At 44.0% G+C, this 25,143-nt stretch overlaps 1 protein-coding gene across 1 annotated transcript; it reads left to right on the top strand.

The window, feature by feature from the left end:
- Positions 1-12,240: 12,240 nt before the first annotated feature.
- Positions 12,241-24,428, top strand: LOC311110220 (up-regulator of cell proliferation-like; the record flags this gene model as incomplete). The annotated part of the gene is made up of 7 exons (XM_084188758.1): positions 12,241-12,400; positions 14,466-14,579; positions 14,787-15,084; positions 15,218-15,266; positions 15,440-15,706; positions 20,966-21,235; positions 21,895-24,428. The coding sequence occupies exons 1-7, from the start codon at positions 12,297-12,299 to the stop codon at positions 24,426-24,428; spliced, it is 3,636 nt and encodes a 1,211-aa protein (XP_084044884.1). The 5' UTR covers positions 12,241-12,296.
- Between the last annotated feature and the right edge of the window lie 715 nt (positions 24,429-25,143).

The following is a 25,143-nucleotide window of genomic DNA, read 5'->3' as shown; positions in this document are numbered from 1 at the left end:
TTGAATTTGAGTGTTTTGGGGCATGAACTGGTATGGTCAGATTTAATTCATTTAATTGACATTCATCCAAGGACATCTTTACTTGCATTACCCACCCTCACTGCAGAAACATTTTCTCACGTAATCATGTGACTTATAGTTAGAACATTCCTGTAACTGCGCCCTGCTACAAGCAGGAAACAAGTGGACAAACCAGAAATATAACATATCTGTTTGATAGCAACCCTGGATGATGAATGTCTGAACCATCTTGTCATCTTTTTGACTAACCACATTGGAACATTCTAAACTTTTAAGACATGAACTGTCAGAACAGGTTTGAAACAAAGTACAGTGCTATTGTTTTCAGGAAGGTGTCTCCATGGAGATAGGAGGGACAGTAGGCAGACTAAGGGCAAGGGAAGGGCAGCCACCTGAGGATGATATTCACTGTTCTCTTGCACTTAAATATGGCCTAAAATGGCAGAGTTGTAGTCTGTCTATAAAAACAAATTGCTCTATAATTGTTAACTATAATTTCATAAAAAATGACTGACAAGAAAAGGATCAACTAAATCACATGATGATGGTGCACCTTTGTAAGTAGTCTATCCTAAATCAACTGATTTATCACACTAGCCTAATACAGCAGCCATCAGCATTATATTATGAGAGTATTATTATAACTACTGTAGTCTATAGTGATCATTACTGGGAGTCCAGTCCATATACTGATAACTGATGCACTCAGTACTCCATGCCATGTTTTATTCATGCACTAGTTAGGGACAGAGCTAGTGAACAGCAACGGGAGATTCTCAATTGCTAAAAAAGTCTGTCCTTTCCTCGACTCCTCCATCTACCTTTCCGCCATAACCCAGAAACCGATAAGCGGTCAGTGGTTGAGGAAAGTGTAAATTGGTAGGTGAACGGACGAGTTTGCTATCCCCTCCTCAAGGTATTTTTTTTAAAAGTTGAAGCTCATTTATTGCATTTTTATACAATTTTAAAAAAAAAACTTTAAAACGCTATTTGGAGAACAGAAAAAACAAGCCTAAATGACCTCAGACATTATCACCTTGGATGCTGTAGGGTCATTCACCTTAGTCGATCTACTAACACATAGCCTAGCAATTCAATTGTAATGTTAAACCCCTGAAAGAGGGGAGATATGTGAAATGATTCACACTGACGTAGCATCAGCGAGGGAAAAAAACGTATTAAATTTTTAGAACCGCATTGGTTGCATTTTAATGTAGGCCTATAGGGAGGACAGGCCATGTGGAGATGTTCTTATTGAAATATTTTTTTGTTTTTTTGTTCGTAAATTGTTCTATATATCGGACCAGTCAAAAGTTTGGATACACCTACTCATTCAAGGGTTTTTCTTTATTTTTACTATTTTCTACATTGTAAAATAATAGTGAAGACATCATAACTATGAAATAACACATGGAATCATGTAGTAACCAAAAAAGTGTTAAACAAATCAAAACATATTTAATTTTTGAGATTCTTCAAAGTAGCCACACCTTGCCTTGATGACAGCTTTGCACACTCTTGGCATTCTCTCAACCAGCTTCATGACGTAGTCACCTGGAATGCATTTCAATGAATAGGTGTGCCTTGTTAATTTGTGGAATTTCTTTCCTTCTTAATGCGTTTGAGCCAATCAGTTGTGTTGTGACAAGGTAGGGGTGGTATACAGAAGAAAACCCTATTTGGTAAAAGATCAAGTCCATATTATGGCAAGAATAGCTCAAATAAGCAAAGTGAAACGACAGTCCATTATTTCTTTAAGAGGTCAGTCAATCTGGAAAATTTCAAGAACTTTGAAAGTTTCTTCAAGTGCAGTCGCAAAAACCATCAAGTGCTATGATGAAACTGGCTCTCATGAGAACCGCCACAGGAAAGGAAGAGACAATAACTGTCGTTTCACTTTGCTTATTTGAGCTGTTCTTGCCATAATATGGACTTGATATTTTACCAAATAGGGCTATCTTCTGTATACCCCCCCCCCCACCTTGTCACAACACAACTGATTGGCTCAAACGCATTAAGACGGAAAGAAATTCCACAAATTAACTTTTAACAAGGCACTCCTGTTCATTGAAATGCATTCCAGGTGAATACCTCATGAAGCTGGTTGAGAGAATGCCAAGAGTGTGCAAAGCTGTCATCAAGGCAAAGGTTGGCTATTTTAAGAATCTCAAATATAAAATATATTCTGATTTGTTTAACACTTTTTTGGTTACTACATGATTCAATATGTGTTATTTCATCGTTTGGATGTCTTCACTATTATTTTACAATGTAGAAAATAGTAAAAATTGTCAGCTTCCTGCCTCCTGTTTGTCTCCGGGCCTCTAGAGGTCATCTGTGTTCCCCTCTGCCTTAGTTCTTCCTCGTGTGTCCTTATTAGCTTGATCCAGGTCACCTGTGCCTTGTTTCCCCTAGAGTATTTTAGCTGTGTGTTTTCGCCTTGTTTTTCACTTGGTTTTTGAGTCCTGGCTATGTGTCTCCTGCTTTGTCCCACCGTGTCTTTCCAAGTAAGGTTTTCTAAGTTATCTTTAGTTTGTTTTTCTCCCCTCGTGGAGTTATTTTGTTTTGCCTCCTGTTTTGTTACTCTACCTCTGTTAATATACCTCTTTCTGAGAATAACTTTTGTTGGACTATTTTTGAAGTGCGAAGAACCTTTGTTTTTACATTAAATCTACTTGCCTGGAGTATTGCCTTGGGTGTTTTCATTTGGGTCCAACTATACCTCCTCTGTGGCTAAGGGGTAGAACCCCCAGCTCTCCACATCTGAGACCGGAGTCCAAGCCCAGCTTGTGACAGAAAAACCAAGTCAATCATGGACCCAGAAACACTCAGTTCCCAGGACCTGTTGGCGGTGATCACTCGACATGAGGCTTCTTTCCAGCGCCATGAAGCCGTTCTCAGCCGACAAGAAGAGCTGATGGCTAGTCATTCTCAACTCCTGGCCGAAATGATGAGTTCCCTCCGCCAGCTCTTTGAACGCCTCCCTGGTCCTCTCCCTTCCCCCAGGTCACCCCCCAGTGACGACAGGCCTTCTCTAGTGGCGGAGCCCCGACTACCACCTCCCAAGCCCTTTTCTGGGGATCCAAGCTCTTGCCAGGGTTTCCTCACCCAATGCTCCCTCACCTTCGAGCTCCAACCCTCAAGTTTTCCCACAGACCGTTCCAAGATTGCCTACATCATTACCCTTCTTTCAGACAAGGCGCTCGCCTGGGCCTCTGCGGTGTGGCAGTCCCAGGAGGCCTGTTGTGACTCCCACGCTGCATTTGTAGAAGAGTTCAAGCGGGTGTTCGATCATCCTGTCAGTGGGCGGGAGGCTTCCAAGCGCCTACTGTCTCTCCGTCAGGGCCCCCGAAGCACGGCAGATTTTGCCATTGATTTCCGGACCATAGCAGCAAGGAGCGGATGGAATGATGAAGCGCTGAGGGTCTGTTTTCAGGGAGGGTTATCTGAGCCCCTTCAAGATGAGTTAGCCACCCGAGAACCAGCTGGAGATCTCGAGTCCCTCATAGCCTTGGCCATCCGCCTGGACAATCGTCTAAGAGAGCGGAGAACGGCTCGCCGCCAGGTGTCTCAGTCCCAAGTTCCTCTGAGCAGCTCTGTTTCTCCTGTTTGGACTCCCCGGCTCCTGAACTGCTCCAGGATTCCCCGGAGAGCATGCAGTTAGGCCGTTCCAGGCTTTCTCCCAACGAAAGGGAACGTCGCATGAGGGAGCGTCAGTGCCTCTACTGCGGGGTTGCCGGCCACTTCCGCTCCACTTGCCCCGAGCTTTCGGGAAACGCCTGTCCCCGCCCAGCTACAGGAGGGCTGTGATGGGGAGAATTAGAGCTCCTCCTACTAACGCTGTCCTGGCTATTCCAGCCACTCTGTCCTGGGAGGGCCACCAGCATCGGGTCCAGGCTATGATCGATTCCGGTGCCGCAGGTGATTTCCTGGATGTAACCTTGGCTAAGGAACTTAAGATCCCTACCCAACTACTTCCTCAACCCCAGGCAGTTACAGCCTTAGATGGCAGACCTCTGGAACCAGGAAAGGTTACAGAGGCGACTCAGTCCCTGCGACTTACCATCTCTCAACACCAGCAGGAGGAGACCTTCTATCTCATTGACTCTCCCGAGTATCCTATTATCCTGGGTCACCCTTGGCTATGCAGACATAATCCCCAGATCGACTGGCCTACTGGCACCATTCTAAGCTGGGGTCCCACTTGCCAACTCACCTGCATGCTTCAGAGTCCCTCAGCCCCTAGTACCCAGTTTCAAGAGTCTGTTGACGTCTCCCGAGTCCCCAGTGTTTACCATCGGTTCAAGGCAGTGTTCAGCAAGGCCCGGGCTACTTCCTTACCGCCTCATCGCACGTATGACTGTGCCATTGATCTACTCCCTGGGTGCTGCCTCCTAGAGGTCGGATCTTTTCCTTGTCCTCCCCCGAGCACGCAGCTATGGACACCTACATTAAGGAGTCCTTGGCAGCCGGCCTCATCTATGCCTCTACTTCCCCGGCTGGGGCGGGCTTCTTTTTTGTTGAAAAGAAAGACGGGGGGTCTTAGGCCTTGTATTGATTACCGGGGACTCAACAAGATCACGGTTCGGAATCGATACCCCCTTCCTCTCATGGCCACTGCTTTTGAGCTGCTTCAAGGGGCTTCCATTTTTACTAAACTGGATCTCCGCAATGCTTACCATCTCGTGCGGATCCGGCAAGGAGACGAATGGAAGACGGCGTTCAACACACCCACGGGGCACTATGAATATCGGGTGATGCCGTTCGGGCTCACCAATGCCCCCGCAGTATTCCAAGCCCTGATTAATGATGTTCTCCGGGATATGCTTAATCTGTTCGTCTTCGTGTACCTGGACGATATCCTCATCTTCTCGAGGTCACAGAAGGAGCATGAGGGGCATGTTAGCAGGGTTCTCCAGAGGCTCCTTGACAATCACCTCTACGTTAAACCTGAGAAGTGTGAATTTCATGTTTCTCAGACTCAGTTTCTCGGGTTTATTGTCACTCCCGGGCACCTAGAGATGGATCCCAAGAAGGTCAAAGCGGTCCACTGCTGGCCCACACCTGCCACGGTCAAGGAGGTTCAACGGTTCATTGGCTTTTCTAACTTCTATCGGAAGTTCATTAAGAATTTCAGCTCGGTGGTAGCCCCCTTGACGACGCTTACCAAGGGAGGAGGGACCAAGATTCACTGGGGTCCGGAAGCAGCAGGGGCCTTCGAGGATCTCAAGCGCCGCTTCACTTCTGCTCCGATTCTGGTGATCCCTGACCCAGAAAGACCTTTCGTGGTGGAGGTGGACGCCTCAGAGGTGGGGGTGGGAGCCGTCCTGTCACAGAGGGGTGAGGATGGGAGATTACACCCTTGTGCCTTCATGTCTCGCCGCCTGTCTGAGGCCGAGCGCAACTACCACGTGGGGGATCGAGAGTTGCTTGCGGTAAAACTGGCCTTGGAAGAGTGGCGCCATTGGCTTGAGGGGGCTCAGCACCCTTTCCAGGTTCTCACAGACCACAAGAACCAGGAATATCTCCAACAGGCTAAGCGGATGAACCCTCGGCAAGCACGATGGTCCCTTTTCTTTAATCGATTCCAGTTCCTCCTGTCTTACCGACCTGGCACCAAGAACGTCAAGCCGGATGCCCTGTCTCGAGCCTATTCTCCCGAGGTACAAGAGAAGCCCTTGGCATCGATTATTCCGAGGTCTAGGATCGTCGCACCTCTTCAGTGGGAACTAGAAAGAGGGGTACGAGAAGCCCTTGTCCATGAGCCCGATCCAGGCGGTGGTCCTGCCGGTCGCCTGTACGTTCCTCTCTCTGTTCGGGCCCGCGTCTTGCAGTGGGGTCATGAGTCGCCCTTGACATGCCATCCAGGCAGTGCTCGCACACTGGAATTCCTCCGACGGCGGTTTTGGTGGCCGTCCATCAAGAAGGACGTGCAGGTCTATGTTGAGGCCTGCCCTGTGTGCAACCAGGGAAAGTCGACACGCCAGCGACCCCAGGGACTGCTCCATCCCTTACCTGTTCCTCGAAGGCCATGGTCACACCTTTCTCTGGACTTTGTTACGGGACTTCCTCCATCCCAGGGCAACACCGTCATCCTAGTGGTGGTAGACCGGTTCTCTAAGGCTGCCCGGTTTATTCCCCTGCCCAAGCTGCCCTCGGCTAAGGAGACTGCTGAGCTCCTCATGAACCATGTCTTCCGGATATTTGGTATTCCCCTGGACGTGGTCTCCGACCGTGGTCCCCAATTCTCGTCCCGGTTTTGGGGGGCCTTCTGCAGGCTTATTGGGGCCACAGCCAGCCTATCGTCGGGGTTCCATCCAGAGTCTAATGGCCAAACGGAACGGATTAATCAGGATCTGGAGACCACCCTGCGGTGTATGGCGGCCAGTAATCCCACGTCTTGGGCCACCTATATCATTTGGGCTGAATATGCCCACAACACCCTCCAGTCCTCAGCCACCGGATTGTCCCCCTTCGAATGCCAGTTCGGTTACAACCCTCCATTATTTCCAGAGGAAGAGGCGCAAGTTGGTGTTCCCTCGGCCCAGTGCTTTGTCCAACGCTGTAGGCGGACCTGGAAGAAGGCCAGGTGTACCCTCCTTCGGACCTCCCAGAGATACCAAAGTCAGGCTAATCGCCACCGCCGGACGGCCCCTAGTTTCCGAGCTGGTCAGAGAGTTTGGTTGGCCACTAAGAACCTGCCCCTCCGGGTCGAATCCAAGAAGCTTTCCCAGAGATACATTGGCCCTTTCCGCATAGCTAGAAAAGTTAACCCTGTTTCTTATCGTTTGGTTCTCCCTCGCTCCCTTAGAATTAACCCCACTTTCCATGTTTCACTACTTAAACCTGTCTTGTCTTCTCCCTTTGCCCCCCCACGCAGACCCCCGCCACCTCCCAGGATCATTGACGGCCAGCCAGCCTACACAGTCCGCCGGATACTGGACTCCCGGAGGGTCCAGAACTCTCTGCAGTATCTGGTGGACTGGGAGGGCTACGGGCCAGAGGAGCGCTCCTGGGTTCCAGCCAGGGACATCCTGGACCCAGGTTTGATCCGAGATTTTCGCACCCTGAGGCCAGGGTGTTCTGGAAGGAACGTCAGGAGTCGTTCCTAGAGGAGGGGGTCCTGTCAGCTTCCTGCCTCCTGTTTGTCTCCGGGCCTCTAGAGGTTATCTGTGTTCCCCTCTGCCTTAGTTCTTCCTCGTGTGTCCTTATTAGCTTGATCCAGGTCACCTGTGCCTTGTTTCCCCTAGAGTATTTTAGCTGTGTGTTTTACCCTTGTTTCTCACTTGGTTTTTGAGTCCTGGCTATGTGTCTCCTGCTTTGTCCCACCGTGTCTTTCCAAGTAAGGTTTTCTAAGTTATCTTTAGTTTGTTTTTCTCCCCTCGTGGAGTTATTTTGTTTTGCCTCCTGTTTTGTTACTCTACCTCTGTTAATATACCTCTTTCTGAGAAGAACTTTTGTTGGACTATTTTTGAAGTGCGAAGAACCTTTGTTTTTACATTAAATCTACTTGCCTGGAGTATTGCCTTGGGTGTTTTCATTTGGGTCCAACTATACCTCCTCTGTGGCTAAGGGGTAGAACCCCCAGCTCTCCACATCTGAGACCGGAGTCCAAGCCCAGCTTGTGACAAAAAATAAAGAAAAACCCTTGAATGAGTAGGTGTTTCCAAACTTTTGACTGGTACTGTACATATAAATATTTGTTCCATGTCTGCTCATACAGGAGTAATAAAGGCCTGTGTAACATGTTATTATTTTATTATAATTTCTTAAATTTTGATTTATCTGGGGGTGCTGCAGGACCCCTACTTCCCGCGGCTATGCGGGTCTCCATCATATAGACAGATAGAGGACTCACCTTTGTATCCGTGTCTGTATAGCATCTGTGACAGCATGGGCAGCACCATTGAGGCAATTTCCATTCTTCACATAGTAGTCCATTTTCTTCTTCACGATTGGCTGATCCCTCCTGATGACCCGGTTGGACATGACCCCAACTGGGTCATCAGGAGGGATCAGCCAATGAAGTTGGAAGTCCCATCCAGTTGGCTACATTAAAATGGTGGAAGTCCTCAATGGCGTTGCCCATGCTAACACAGACTTTTGGCCACTAGAGCCCTCTATCATTCTCTATGGTCTCCACCGCCTAGCTCATGCAGAAAAGCTGCTCAATGAACAAAGGAATGTTTGGCGGGAAAGGGGGACAGAACACTGAGAGTTATGTTAATGATCTCTATCTACATGGGAAATGTGAATTGCAGGCTATTACCAAGGGCCATGTCCTCAGGTAGAAGTCACATTAGCCTAGTCATTAGCCCAAACAAAGAAAACCATGTGCATCCATGTATACTTATGTGGGTGAGTCAACATATATGTTGACTGCTATGTTAAACAACTGCAGTAATGGCTGCTTTGGTTGTCAACAGTCTTGTGGCTATTGTAGTCTTTTGACAACAGGGATCTCTGAAGTCGGAGACTGTAGAGAAAGCGAAACACCTACATCCCTCATTCATACGGATCGGAGCGGGGCCACTCGAGTGGTCTACTTATTGCCCCCAGCCACGTGGAGTGGCTGCCCCAGGGCAAGACATCTCACTGGCTAATATTTTCTGGATAGGCGGGGCAAGGCGGAGGAACCAGTGAGCTCACGCGGGGAAAGCGTGCTCATGCTCACCATCTTTACTAAAGTTGTCCGAGGTGATGGATGCACAGATGCTCCTCTCCTCACCTCACCTCAGTAACGTCACCTTAGGCTTCCACCTTTTTATTATGACCGTGTCAGTACATGCTCCAGGCTAGGCTACTCTGAATGCAGCAGGAAAATTGTAAGTCAACATGTTTTATAAACGTGTCAGGTTAAGATATGTTTGACGGCAGGTAGGCTATTCCTTATTCAAATTGGGGAAGACTTTAGGACTCAACGTCGTAACAATTGCTATTCCTCTCAGGTAATTTGAACAGGTACAAATCGAATGGCCCAGATCTCGCATGACAGATTGTAAGGATGTTCACAAAAAGGGATTTAATTTGTTGTTAGCATACATGAAATTGTCAAATGTTAACATATTTTGTTACTACTTGCAAAACAAAACACTACAGGCAAACTATCTGGCAGCGTTCCAGGTAGTCTTTTTTTGCAGTTGCGCTGCGAGTCTGATTGCAATATAATAATATGTCACATTAATGGGTTTCCTGACATGATGCATACTTCTCCAGGCGGTGTGAGATGTGATAATGTTCGTATGCAGAAAAAGACGATCTGGAACGCCATCTTTCTCTCGATATAGCTGCCTAACCCCCTCACATTCAAATCTGGACCAGAGCCAGTTCCACTGCTTTTTAAAAATGATTCCTCTCTAATCAGGGACTGGTTTAGACCTGGGCCACCAGGTTGCTGCCATCAATTATCAGGTAGAACAGAAAACCAGCAGCTGTCCTCGTAGGGTAAAATGTGAATACCCCTGGTCCCTAATCAGTTGCTATAGCTACATGTGAGGTTAATAGCTATGTGCATAATCCTAATAGGCCTACCTCCTCATGGACTACCTTTGAACATTGTATTATTTTAGGGCAGGGGTATTCAAATCTGAAATGGTGCTGGTTTTGTTCTACCTGATGACTGATTGCACCCACCTGGTGTCCCAGGTCTAAATCAGTCCCTGACAGAGAAAATTAGAAGACAAAAGCAGTGGAACAGGCTTCGAGGTCCAGATTTGAATTTGAGTGTTTTAGTTGACATTCATCCAAGGACACCTTTACTTGCATTACCCACCCTCACTGCAGAAACATTTTCTCATGTAGTCATGTGTCTTGTAGTTAGAACATTCCTGTAACTGCAAGCAGGAAACAAGTGGACAAACCAGAAATATAACATATCTGTTTAATAGTAACCCTGGATGATGAATGTCTGAACCATCTTGTCATCTTTTTGGAACATTCTAATCTTTAAGGACATGAACTGGCAGAACAGGTTTAAGCAAAGTACAGTGTTATTGTTTTCAGGAAGGTGTCTCCATGGTGATAGGAGGGACAGTAGGCAGACTAAGGACAAGGGAAGGGCAGCCACCTGAGGACAATATTCACTGTTCTCTGGCAGTTAAATATGGCATAAAATGGTGGTGGCTATGGACAAAATTTAACACTACAATGAACTATAATTTCATTAGAAATGACTGACAAGAAAAGGATCAACCAAATCATATGATGTTGGTGCTCCTTTATAAGTAGTCTGTCCTAATACAGCAGCCATCAGCATTATATTATGAGAGTATCGAGGCAGTGCTGGACAGATACCACGATTTGTTAAAACACTGTTATTTATGTGTGTAGTGTAGTCTACTAGTGAACATTACTTGATTCCAGTCCATGTTTTCATTATACTGTTAACTACTGTAGTGTAGCCTACTAGTGAACATTACTGTTAGTCCAGTCCATGGTTTCATTATACTGATAACTACTGTAGTGCAGTCTACTAGTGAACATTACTGCTTGTCCAGTCCATGTTTTCATTACACTGATAACGGATGGACTAAGGACTCCATTCCATGTTTTATTTATGCACTAGTTGGTCTACAGAGTTAGTGAACAACAATGTACAGTCTCTATGTATCCCCACAATGCTTCATGAGCTATAGAGGCTATGTAGTTGTGAATATCTACCTTTTTCCCAGTAAAAATATCAACATAAACTGTAAAAAGAATGTAAAAAGTAAACATGTACCTCAATATTTACAGAGGTATTGTTCACATCGATACACTTTGATTCAGTAAAGGATATTCAATGACATGGTACCAGAGAAGATTGGTGGGAGGAGCTATAGGAGGATGGACTCATTGTAATGAATGGAATGGTATCAAACACATCAAACGTATGGAAACCACATGTTTGACTCCAGTCTATTAATTCCATTCCAGCCATTGCAATGAGACCATCCTCCTATAGCTCATCCCACCAGCCTCCTCTGCACTGTACAGTTCTATGAAAATATACCATGACGCGGGAGGGCTTCAGAGGTGTAAAGCAGAGGGCTTTAAAATATATATATTTTGAGATGATGGGCTTAAAATGTAACTTGTCAACTGTTATTTAGCCATGTACAATTAAAATGGGTTCAGAACAGAGCAGCACAGCTGGCCTTAAATGTACATGGAGAGCCAACATGTCAATCTCTCCTATTGAGCAGATATATTATTATATTTATCCTAAAATAAGAGACGCTTATGAGGAAAGAAATAATGGACAATCGTGTGTATTGTACACATAGTGTATTTCTTCCTTACTTTGATAGGGAGTCATAGGCCTAATTGAGTCATGTTATATTTTTACAGTGGTCGTATGCAAATACCCATACTTGCGTTCTAAATAGTGTGCATTTTAGGTATTCGAAAATATAAAGTTTTATATGTGAAATTTGGAAAATAGACTAAGCTTTAAATGCCAGGATGTTCCGGCTATAATTCGCTGCACACTGTTGAGGAAGGACGCACTGTACCCAAATGAACGGTGATTCTAGTATGTTGATATTTGTTGCTTATTGCATACATTTGTTGTAAACGGTACGTTTCTAAATATTATATTGTAGGATTAGTAGTACACATTATGTTGTTTTATTAAGTAGTAGGCAATACAGATTTCATTAAAATGGTGGAAACGCTGCACATGCTAATACAGCCTTTTGGCCACTAGAGGCCTCTATCATTCTCTATGGTTGGGGCAGGTTGAGGCGTTTTGGCTAGAAGGGATACAGTTTATGTCAGAATTTACCAGGATTGACTTTTCTTAGCATGTTAGGAGAAATTATTCCACAGGTTAGTATACTTAACGTAGTAGGTTGGGAAAATTAATAAAAAAATAACTTTTGACGTCAATTGAACATAAACTGTATAAAAAATAAACTGGGGCGGATTGGTGCCCTGCCTAGGCATAATACAATTTCCTATAAGAGGACAGACACGAAAAAGACAACGAAATAACCTAATTACATATTCACTATAATTATGCTACATTGCTGGGTTAAATTGTTGTTTTATTTTATTTTTTATAATTAAAAAAACTAAAATATTTAGCCTTTAGTGCTTTTCACAATTGCATTCGGTACAAAATGCTTTACAGGATGTCATTATAATGTCAACTTAAATCCCCAGCACAGTAGGCCTACTCTGCTTTTGTGTTTAAACGTTTTAATATAATGGTATTTACTCTTCTTATTTACAGATTGATATGGGACCAGACCAGTCCTCTTCAGGATTGTGAGACCTCCTCTCTGAGAGTTAGAATGAGTTATCATCAGGGGGCTGAGGGTGGTGCCATCCCTAAAGAAAGACAGAAGGATGGGTCACCAAACAAGGATCTTGATGAGACCATGGACCCTGATATGAGGTGTGTTTGTGTGCTTGTTGAATACTTTTAGATCCTATGCTACAATTTTTTAAATAGATTAACATGAAGAGGATATTGACTAAAAATACAACACACCTCTCTATATTTACTAATGTGTTCATATGATTTCTATGAAGGATACTGAGTTACTGCATAGTAAACAGAACATTTTATTCTAGGGGAAACATAGTCAGTTGCATAACTGAATGCATTCAACTGAAATGTGTCTTTCACATTTAACCCAACCCCTCTGAATCAGAGAGGTGCGGGGGGCTGTTTTAATCAACATCACGTCATCGGCGCCCGGGGAGCAGTTGGTGGGGGTTAACTGCCTTGCTCAAGGGCAGAACGGCAGATTTTTTTCGCCTTGCCGGCTCGGTATTCAAACCAGCGACCTTTCGGTTAAAGGCCCAACGCTCTTAACCACTAGGACACCTACCGCCACTGTAATGACACTAAGCATGATGGGATGTTTAGTTGTTTTAATTCTAACCAATAGATTTAGTGTAAATGAATGTGAAGACAAATCAAGGGCCAGTGGTAGTTCAAATCAAATGTTATTTGTCACATGCGCCGAATACAACTGGTGTAGACTTTACCGTGAAATGTTTGCTTACGAGCCCTTCCCAAGGATATAGAGTTTAAAAATAAGACTATAAAGAACAAATTAAATTGAATAGTAACATGAGGAGAAAAAAAATACACAAGAATGGAGCTATATACAGGGAGTACCAGTACCAGATCAATGTGCAGAGGTACGAGGTATTTGAGGTAGATAGACTACATGGCCAAAAGTATGTTGACACCTGCTCATGGAACGTCTCATTTCAAAATCATGGGCATTATTATGGACTTGGTCCCCCTTTTGCTGCTATAACAGCCTCTACTCTTCTGGGAAGGCTTTCCACTAGATGTTGGAACATTGCTGCGGGGACATGCTTCAATTCAGCCACAAGAGCATCAGTGAGGTTGGGTATTGATGTTGGGCGATTAGGCCTGGCTCGCAGTCGGCGTTCCAATTCATGTGTTCGATGGGGTTGAGGTAAGGGCTCTGTGCAGGCCAGTCAAGTTCTTCCACACCGATCTCGACAAACCAATTCTGTATGGACCTTGCTTTGTGCATGGAGGCATTGTCATGCTGAAACAGGAAAGGGCCTTCCCCAAACTGTTGCCACAAAAGTGGAAGCACAGAATCATCTAGAATGTCATTATTTGCTGTAGCCTTAAGATTTCCCTTCACTGGAACTAAGGGGCCTAGCCCGAACCATGAAAACAGCCACAGACCATTATTCCTCCTCCACCAACCTTTATAGTTGGCACGATGAATTGGGGCAGGTAGCGTTCTCCTGGCATCCGCCAAACCCAGATTTGTCCGTCGGACTGCCAGATGGTGAAGCGTGATTCATCACTCCAGAGAACGTGTTTCCACTGTTCCAGAGTCCAATGGCGGCGAGCTTTACACCACTCCAGCCGACGATGTTTACGTGTTACACACTTCACCACTCAGTGGTCCCGTTCTGTGAGCTTGTGTGGCCTACCACTTCACGGCTGAGCCGTTGTTGCTCCTAGACGTTTCCACTTCACAATAACAGCACTTACAGTTGACCGGAGCAGCTCTAGCAGGGTAGAAATTTGACGAACTGAGTTGTTGGAAAGGTGGCATCCTATGACGGTGCCATGTTAGAAGAGCAGAGTCTATTTCCTCTGGTTTTATATCAATGAAGAGTAACAAATCAATTAATATCCCTATTAATTTCAAAGAGGAGGAGACCTTACAGCAAAATGAAGGGTGAGATTCTACGTTCCATGTTCTACCTGAAAAAGTCAATAAGTGCCTATAATTATTATGTTAATGCATGTAGTTGGCTAGAAGAAGATAAACTAAAATTCACATTATGTGGAAGAGAGGAATATAATACATTGTTGTTTTATTGTATTTCTTTGTGTGTTTAGCATGTAGTTTTTTAGTGTGTTTAGCATAGTGTTTTAGTAGTTTTTTAGTGTGTTTATCATTGTGTTTTATTAGTTTTTTGGTGTGTTTTGCCTGACTGTCTTGTACTACTAGGGGCAGTCCAGAGAGAGCAGAGTCTATTTCCTCTGGTGTTCTATCAATGAAGAGTGACCAATCCATGACATACCCTATTCATTTCAAAGGAGGGGTCTCTCTACAAAACAAAGGGTGAGATTCTCCTTTGCGCCCAGCTGGAAATAAAACCCTATGCCATATTAATGCTAACCTCATGAAATAAAATATGTGTCATGATAACAGATAGTTATAGGTAGGTTACCATGTGTATTATTATCAGGCCATTATGTGTTAAACTGAATAGATGAGGGTCTTTTGATCAATGTATTTGATAAATATTATTTTCCAATTCCCAACCAGGCCAGGAGAGGTGGTCTGTGATATCTGCTCTGAGGTCCAAGCTGTGAAGTTCTGTCAGACCTGCAGTGTGTCCTACTGTGAGACCCACATCAGACAGCACTATACAATAGCAGCACTGCAGAGACACACAGTGGTGGATGTGACTGGAGACCTGGTGCAGAAACTCTGTCAACATGACTACAGTCCTCTGGAGGTGTTCTGCAGGACAGACCAGATGCTGATCTGCAGTCAGTGTGCAGAGACAAACCACAAAGGACATGATACCATCTTCCGTAAGATGAAGAAAACTGGAAGACAGGTAGCTCCTGGTTTGTTTTCATACTCTTCATTGCAGATGTACAGTATTTGCTCGATAAAGATAAAGGTTTATGTGTCAAGAGCAAAATAACATGTTTCACAGAAAGGATTGACTCTTTCTTTGGTTTTCACAGCATAATAGTTTTGATGGAGACCAACTCACAACGCTGACCTCAGATGATGGTAGGTAACACAGAATAAACTGATCTAAACAATATTATTTAATTTAAATCTACATTTAAGAAGATACATTTAGTAAGATATCAATTGTAGTCCCTTAACTGCTGGGATGAATAATACACATTTGTGTTTGTAATTTTAAATCTGTTTTTTTTTATTCATTATTCCTTCACCAGTGCTGCCCCCTCCTGGTGACATCCAGGTCGTGTTGCTGACGTCAGACTCTGTGACTCTGAGCTGGAGTCCTCCTGAAGGGCTGAAGGGACCACAGATGTTCAGAGTGACCTGGGGGTGCGACGGGGAACTGTGCAGTCTAGGGGTGAAAAATGTTCATGAAGTTCAAATAAGCAGACTCAACCCGGGTAAAAAGTACCAGTTCAACGTGGCTACAGAGGGAGAAGATGGAAGCCAAAGCAGATGTTTCTCAGCATTCCTATCCGCAGGTACAGTAGGATAACTTGTGTTTTTATTTTTACTACATTTTAGTAATTTAGCAGACACTTTTATCCAGAGCAATTAGGGTTAAGTGCCTTGCTCAAGGGCACGTCAACATATTTTTCACAGAGTTGGCTCGAGGATTCAAACCAGCGACCTTTCGTTTTACTGGCCCGACACGCTTAACCACTAGACTACTTCCCACCCACATAATTTTTTACATTTACATTTTTAGTCATTTAGCAGACGCTCTTATCCAGAGCGACTTACAGTTAGTGCATACTTTATATTTATTTTATTTTTTCATTCCCGTGGGAATTGAACCCACAACCCTGGCGTTGCAAACGCCATGCTCTACCAACTGAGGCAGGCTACATCACTACCTACCTGCAGACTACATAATTCATTCATTCCTAGAGACATTTTTGGACTGTCAAAAACAGCACATCCTCTTTCCTAAACAAATATAGATTTTATTACAGTTTTCCTAGCACCCAGATTTAAAGATGGAAGAGACCTCCTTTAATCTCAGCTGGACCTTAAGAGATGGAGAAAGTCCTACTGGAGAAAGTCCATATCCTTCTGCAGCCCAGAAATAGACCCCTGTGCAGCCAATATTGACGACTGCCACAAAACACTCTCAAACCTGCAACCTGGCACCGAGTACACTGTTAGTGTTGCAACTGTGCTGAGCAATGGGGAAGAGAGTGAACCTGTCTCTACAACAATCTGCACTAGTAAGAGATCTTCCCCCAATTATAGCTCATCATCTCTTTACCAGTAACTAGAGCGATTTTGTTACATTACAAATAAAATGTGTTTTGTTGCTTCAGTTCTGTTTTTTTTTAAGCTTATTTCATATCAAAAGCCCTGGCCTTCTTTTACCTTTCCTTCCGTAAGGCTATACACATTTTATTAAATGTTTAACGGATTTAATTGTTTTAAAAAGTGAAGCGAGTGAGCGGAAAAAATACAAAGTAGAACCTCTTCTTAATATACTATCGCAATCTTAATGCAACACCTAGCAACCTACTCGAGATGTCCAGGCTCTGTCGTAGCCGGCCGTGACCGGGAGTCCCATGGGGCGGCGCACAATTGGCCCGGCGTCGTCCAGGGTAGGGGAGGGAATGGCCAGCAAGGATGTAGCTCAGTTGGTAGAGCATGGCGTTTGCAACGCCAGGGTTGTGGGTTCGATTCCCAGTATGAAAAATAAAAAAATAATGTATGCACTCACTAACTGTAAGTCGCTCTGGATAAGAGCGTCTGCTAAATGACTAAAATGTAAATGTAAATGTTGGCATCTTGGGGAGGCTAAAAGAGGCATAATTCAGCCATTATCCGACAGGGAGTTGTGTATCTCTTAACCGAAAGCTTGAGGACATTCTTTGTTAAAAAATTACAGTACAACTTTTCACAACCCCCCCACCCCCCGTCCCCCTCCGAAAGACAACCAGCAACCAATTTCAATTTGTCCTTACAACGGACAAGTCTGATTTCAAGAGGAATATCTGTAGTAACTTTCCTCTCGTGGAATGGCCTCAGGGCAACGAGTGACAGCACACATTATGGTTAAGAGAAAATGGTGACCACACTTTGTTTTGGGCAAAGGACCAACACAGTCCTGCAGAACCCTGCTGAAAGGTTAGTCAAAAGTAGGAATAGGCTGCAAAGGTGCAATCGGTACAGCTCGCTTCGGTTTACCCTTTCGCTGGCAAACGCAACAGGATTTACAGTATGCCACAACATTCTGTTTCAGACCAGACCAGAAGAAGTTACGCAAGATACGGTCATACGTCTTGTTGATCCCAAGTTGTCCTGCCATACTACCATCGTGAGCCAACCTCAGTATCTGTTGTCGAAGTGTAACCTGAATGACAATTTGAGATACACTGGGCCAATCGTCTTGCCCAGAAGTGGCGCAAGAACACCATTTCCTCACCAGAACACCATCTCTGTCAAATTAACCCACACAAACTTTATCAAACTCCTCCGGACGTATCACAGCAAAAAGAGGGGCGAGGGAAGAATCTTTACTCTGTTCAGCAATAAGCTGCTTACTAGACATCGAATTGTCAACTGTAGGGACCCTCTCTTCTGTTAGAGGTCTTACAAACTCGCTCACCTTGGGGTTTTCAAAGGAGAAGTCAACTCAGGAGGTTTACCGAAATCAGAACCACACATAAACGTCTCAGACAGATCGAACATGGTGGAATCGCTGACATCCTCCTCAACACTGCTTGCTCTTGGCAATCTTCTTAGACATAGCACCACTTTTCTGATAACCCATCAGGTTCCTCTACTCTGGGTTCCTTACAAATGACAGGATTTGGCACAACCTTCACTTCCGCCAAATCGTTGCCCAAAAGGAATGAAACCCCCTTCATCGGTAGGCTAGGCCTCACTCCAACGATAATGGAACCAGAAACAAGATCAGACTCGAGTTCCACATTATACAAAGGAATTTCCATGCACCCCATCTCCACACCTTGTACAAACACACTGTAACCAGTTACTGAAGTGTCAGACAAAGGCAAAACATCCTCCAAAAGGAAGCATTGAGCTGCCCCAGTTTCTTGCAGTATCTTCCCAGGCTGTTTAACAGCATCACCAGAGACACGAACCCATCTGAAACAAAGGGTTCATACACATCTGATCCAAAATATTGTTTAGGAGATAAACCAGTCCCAACCAGAGACTTAACGGGCTGGAGTGCTCCCACAAGAAGAAACGGCTTTCTCTCCCTCCATTTTTTTCCTGTTTCAACTTAGGACACTGAGACTGTGTCCTTTCTCACGGCATTAATTATAAACTTGAGGATATGAAGAACCAGTTTTCTGCCGATCCTTGTTTTTGGACACTGGGGGAAAAGACTGAAACCTCGTAGTAGGAGGTGCCTAATCTTCTCTCTTGTGTAGGGATAACTACTGGGTGCTTTGTTTGTGAAGATAGTTTCATGTGTCAACACAAACTCATCTGCAGCTGCAGCTTTCTCAATTGTGAGATCCTTGTGCTCAAATGTAGGTAGCAACCCTTTCGTGAAGGCAATTCATTAACTGCTCGAGTGCTATGAGTCTTTGAATCCTCAAGGTCCTTGAACTCTTGAGAACCACACCACTGATCAAAAAGACATGCTTGTTCCCTTACGAATTCAACATGGCTTTGTGATTCTGTCTTTTGTAATTTACAAAATATTTCTGTATGCCCCTGGGACCAACTCGTAAACCCGAAGTATAGCAGCTTTAATACTGTCATAATCTGAAATCTGGTCAAGAGAAAGCGGCATACACTTTCGGAGCCCTCCCCACAAGAACACTTTTGGAGGAGCAGTGACCAGATATAGCGAGGCCATTTTAGGGATGTGGCAATCTGCTCAAACAAAGTAAAATATATACGTCCATCTCCTTTTCATTGAAAGGCGGTACAAGCTGGCTGTTCCGACCAAGGTCAAACTCTATTGAGGCTGCAGGATAGACTGACTTGATTCAAAGTGCTTCCATCTCTTTTAACCGATTGGCTCGCGTTCTTGTTCTCGTTCTTTGGCACCGTTTTCTTATTGTTCAGTTTTAAACCAAATGGCTCGAGCTCTAATTTCTGTTGCTCCCATTTTGCCTTTAGTTTTACCTGTCGCAGTTGTACGTCTACGAGGTACTCTACCACCTATAGGACCCTTTTCATCATCCTCCCTCTCTGGAAGGATTTCCACCAAAGCAGTACCAATTAACTCTGACTACTGCTTTTTGATCGGCATTTGCCACTTTGTTGTCATAATGCTTTGCAATGAGAAGATTCACCTTTTGTACTGTAGTGTATTAAAATTATGTCTTTGTTAAATGTTTTTCATGAAGAAATGGAAGGTTGATTATTGCTATCCAGAGGGAAGGTTTTAGCGTGACGTCACCTATGACAGACAGGAAGGGGGTGGTAAGATACGGGGATTGAACAGTAGAGGGAGCCAGTCAACTCTTGGGCTATATAAAGGGGGGAGCAATGACGAAGAGTTAGAATACAGCAAGATTTATTTGGGGTCTGGTTCTCCGGATATTGTGTCCGTACTTACGCTGGAACCTCGTGGTTTGAATAAAGGCCTTTGAACACGATCCAACCTAAGCAGACTTCTTGATTGACGACAACACCTACAAATAACCTACACTACAGTACATTTATCAAGTAACTCCCAAGTAGGGTTCCCCTCAAATGCTCCCAAATCAAAGACCATCTGTTTTGTTTATTAGCCTGTGTGTTTATGTAATTTTTCACCACCCTCTGAGTGGTTGTCAGTAACAGAAACTACCGCAAAAGTGTATTTTGAACACTCAAATCTCAAGGCAAGCTTCAGAGTAGGTGATTAGAGTGACTATCATACTCATGGGAAACAATATCCCGGACTAGCCCCAATTTTAGTTACGTTCCCCAATAAGAAAACCAATAATATTGTTGCTCAACAGAAATAGGGAACTAAGAAATAAGCCCTGAACAACCAGAATGAAACGGGTGGGATTTTAGGAGGGGTTCTGTTAGATTAATTTGGATTTTAAGAATAATGACTAAAGAATTACACCCCAAACACAGTATAAATGTTAGAATTATCATGTGTCAACCCACTAACAGAAGGGGCGTTACTAACCATTCAAGGGGGGAGGCGGGAACTGTTTAAGAAAGGTGGGAGGAGCATAGTGTTTTTGTTTGTCAAGAAGTATAAAGAAAGGAGATTTGTGTTTTGGCCTCAGAGCTCTCGCCATGAATAAAAATACAGATAAGACTTGTGAGTTGTGGACCTTGAATCATTGATGATTAAAACCAGAGCCTTACAACCTCTGGTAATGATTCAAGCTTAGGGTGGATTAGAGATAGAAATTCACATGACAGGTTCTCAGACACCATGGCGTGTCCACTGAAAGTTGACTAGCAACAAGAATCTGTGTCCTAAAAGACGCCCACTAAATTTGACTCAGAAAAGGCAAACCAAAATAAAAACCCACACCAACTTATAATATGGAGCTAAAAGCAAGTGGAGCAAACCAAAGGAGAGAACACAGGATAAAATACTTTGTTTTTATCACACTCAAAGAGTAAGAGCTAAACCGTGGTCAAGCACTTCCAACGTCTCTCATGCTAAATGGAGCACTGGGTGAGCCGCTCTTAAATATCCCCTGTGCCAGCACAGGTGAAACTAACGACTGACTAATGAGGAAACAGAACCAACCTCAAAAACAAAATTGAGCAAAACCCCAAAACCTATAACACTGCTGTAATGTATTTTCCCTTAGTACCCCCTGGTCCAGACCAGCTGACTGTTGACTCAGTGAAGACCACATCAGCTGCTGTTAGCTGGAGCCAGCCACCAGGATTGGACCAAACCCAACACCATTACCAGATCTCCTACCACTGTCCAGGGACAGAACCCCATATCACTACCACATCTTCACACAGCATCACTCTCTCTGACCTGCAAGGTGGTACTCAGTACTCTGTCACTGTCTGCACCGTGCTGGAAGATGGAAGGCAAAGTCAACTGGTGTCAACAACCCTCACCACAAGTAAGGAAGTACCCTATTTAAGTATTTTCTGGGCAAAAAACTGGGTAATCAACTATATTTAAATCTGTTGTTTTGAGGAAAAACTATTTGTTTTTTGTGTGTTTTTTTTGTTTTGTTATTCTTAGCTTTTCTGCTACATATACATACATGGTACTTTTATATACACAAATCACACAATAATACATTACCAAACATAAGCTCTTTAATCCCGCCCCTCAGCCACTCTCAGCCCATCCCACCTATCACCATAGACCACCCTCGTTTGGTTTCCATGTGCCATATATTTTTCAATTGTGCTGTGATGTTTTACATACATTTTGAACCTTTCTAATCATATAGTATCCACATATTGTGAGCTAAAGATGAAAACCTTTCCTATGAGTATTATTATATTATTTATTGAATATGGCTTTCCAAATCGCCCAACACTGCTATTTGTAAGGTTAATTTTAAGTGAATGTTGTAATGAAGTAACCTACTTAAGTATTATCTCTGGTGTCAAACGGACTAGTCATCTAAATGACCCTAATGTAAATGAACTAATCATAGTGGATGTGTCAGCATGGGATGTAAAGGTCCAGTATCTTCCCTGATGAGAAATATATCATGGTGAATTCCCTGGATCTTTCCTATTTCCTGATCTTCCTTTATATTTTCAGGATCCTATCTCATGGAGCTGTTGTCAAAGACTGGACTAGAAGATCATTATGAAAACAAGCTGACGTTAAGTACTGTCCTTGAGATAAATGATAATACTACATCAGATGAACCACTTACCACTATGCAGTCACTTCCAGGGGCCTTCCTTAAGAAATTAATGATGGCAAATCTGAATGCTAGGAGTGTCAAATGTATGTCCTCTGACGCAGATGTTTCAATTAGGGGAATAGACCGTTTTGAGAATCTAAAAAGTGACTCTGATAGCAGCAATGTAATTAATCCACTGGACCTGATTACAGCCCTGTTTCTGTGCTCAGACAGTTTCCTGCAGCAGGAGATGGTCCAGAAAATGTCCTTGTGTCAGTTTGCTGTTCCTCTCCTGCTGCCAAACTGTGACACAGAACAAAGCACGTTGATGCTGTGGGCCTTGAGGGACATAGTGAAGAAGTTTAGACTCTCTTCCCAAACATCCACAAAGGCTTTCGTGGAGGAGAGAATAGTTCTCTCTGATATTCCTATGGTGTCCTTTGTTAGGTTAGGGGAGATTAGAGTGTCCAAGTCTCAGATCTTGAACAAACTGCTTAGTAACCCTCAGCAGTACCATGATACATTTGTTCATCATGATATGGAATGTGGCGATGTTCCTCGGCAAATCTCAGATGGTCTAGTTGAAATCAGCTGGTACTTTCCATGTGGGAACAGAAACATAGACATGTTCACTAAGCCTGTGGCTGTTGCCAATCTCAGAGGAGACATCAGGTCCTTTGAAAAACAGTTCTCCTTTCTGTGTCAAACATCAGCTGCAGTTTACATTTTCATTGATGATTTCGAGGCAGATCTCAAGGTTTTGGAAGGAAAAAGCACAAAAGCAGAGTTATTGCTGGTTGTCAACTCTCAGCGCAAAACATTCACAGTGGACACATTGAAGAAAATGATCACAAAACACAGTATCAACAGAACAAATGTGATTGTGAAAAAGAAGCAGAATGATGCAGAATTTGTCAAAGCCCTGCAGTCATCTGTGGGTGACGTCATCGAAAAAAGTAAAAACAGATTGACAATTGAAAACATGGCTGACGTGGCTCAACAGTTTCGGATTCTGATTGATGAAAGCGATGAGTGTCAGAGAGCCAGGATGATGGTAGATGAAATCACCAGGAACATCACAGACACAATTAAATTCAAAGATGAACAGCTACCCTTACAAGGCCAAATCTGGAAAGAGCTTTCCCAGTTAGAAAAAGAGAGGTGTAGGCTGAGAAAAGCAGGGGATGCAGACATTGAACACTACAAGAGCTGTCTGAAGAAAAAGGAGGAGGAATTGAGAAAGAAGCAAAATCAATTTGAAATGTCAGATGCAATGGTAAGCTTCATTTCAGGATTGTCAAGTTCAGGAGTTGAGCGATCCTATTTCCTCAAATGGATGCGGATAAATCTGGACAATCTGTCACGGCAGAACCTGTCTGCTTTGCGGGACCGGTACAAAGATCTTTGCCAACATTCTCCGGAGAAAAAAGACGACATTAAAGATTTGGATAAGCAATTATCTGACTGTTCCTTAGGTCTTGAACACTTCCTACGTGAGTTGGGCCAGTTATATGAAGCTGCCTGCTCCCTCCCTGAAGGTAGCCTACAAAGGGAACAGATGGAGCATCTCCCTGGTTTGTGTGCTCAGATGCTGTTGGATGGCTCCCCTGTTGAGCTTGTGGATGGAGATGCATCAAATATCCCTCTGAAATGGATATCAGCTGTACTGACTCAGCTTCATACTCTTGTCCAATCCGACAGCAAGATCCGGGTGGTCACAGTTTTAGGGGTCCAAAGCACAGGGAAGTCCACTCTCCTCAACACCATGTTTGGTGTCCAGTTTGCTGTCAGCAGTGGAAGATGCACCAGAGGGGCCTTCATGATACTGATTAAAGTCAACAAAGAACTCAAGGAGGAACTGAAATGTGACTTCATCATGATCGTTGACACAGAGAGGTTTAAATCACCAGAGTTGGCTCAACTAGATGATAGCCATGAACATGACAATAAATTGGCCACACTGGTGATAGGACTCAGTGATGTCACTATTATCAACATCGCCATGGAGAACTCCAGAGAGATGAAAGACATTCTGCAGATTGTTGTTCATTCTTTTATCAGGATGAAGGAAGTGGGGAAGAAGCCAGTATGTCATTTTGTGCACCAGAATGTGTCAGACATGTCTGCTCATGACAACAACATGAGGGACAGGAATAAGTTGTTAGAACAGTTGGATGAAATGACCCTGGTAGCAGCCAGAATGGAGAAGAAGGAGAATATCACCAAGTTCACTGACGTGATGGACTATGATCCAGACACAAGCAGCTGCTACATCCCAGGACTCTGGCATGGGACTCCCCCTATGGCTCCAGTCAATGCTGGCTACAGTGAGGCAGTGTACAGCTTCAAGAAGACCTTGATGAAAGATTTCAGAATCTGTCAGAGCCATGATGATTTGACACATTTCCTGAAGTTGACACAAAGGTTGTGGGAGGTGCCAGGATGATGGTAGATGAAATCACCAGGAACATCACAGACACAATTAAATTCAAAGATGAACAGCTACCCTTACAAGGCCAAATCTGGAAAGAGCTTTCCCAGTTAGAAAAAGAGAGGTGTAGGCTGAGAAAAGCAGGGGATGCAGACATTGAACACTACAAGAGCTCTCTGAAGAAAAAGGAGGAGGAGTTGAGAAAGAAGCAACATAAATGTGACATGTCAGATGCAATAGAAAAGTTCATTTTCGGAATGTCAAAATCAGAACCTGAGCGATCCTATTTCCTCAAATGGATGCGGATAAATCTGGACAATCTGGTTTAAGAGACCGGTACAAACATCTTTGCCAACATTCTCCGGGGAAAAAAGACGACATTAAACATTTGGATGAGCAATTATCTGACTGTTCCTTAGGTCTTGAACACTTCCTACGTGAGTTGGGCCAGTTATATGAAGCTGCCTGCTCCCTCCCTGAAGGTAGCCTACAAAGGGAACAGATGGAGCATCTCCCTGGTTTGTGTGCTCAGATGCTGTTGGATGGCTCCCCTGTTGAGCTTGTGGATGGAGATGCATCAAATATCCCTCTGAAATGGATATCAGCTGTACTGACTCAGCTTCATACTCTTGTCCAATCCAACAGCAAGATCAGGGTGGTCACAGTTTTAGGGGTCCAAAGCACTGGGAAGTCCACTCTCCTCAACACCATGTTTGGGGTCCAGTTTGCT

This window comes from Coregonus lavaretus (genome assembly GCF_964263955.1).
Source record: "Coregonus lavaretus genome assembly, contig: SUPER_35_unloc_2, whole genome shotgun sequence".
Classification (NCBI taxonomy): Eukaryota; Metazoa; Chordata; class Actinopteri; order Salmoniformes; family Salmonidae; genus Coregonus; species Coregonus lavaretus.
The sequence above is the reverse complement of the archived record's forward strand: the minus strand, read 5'-3'. Positions and strand labels throughout refer to the sequence as shown.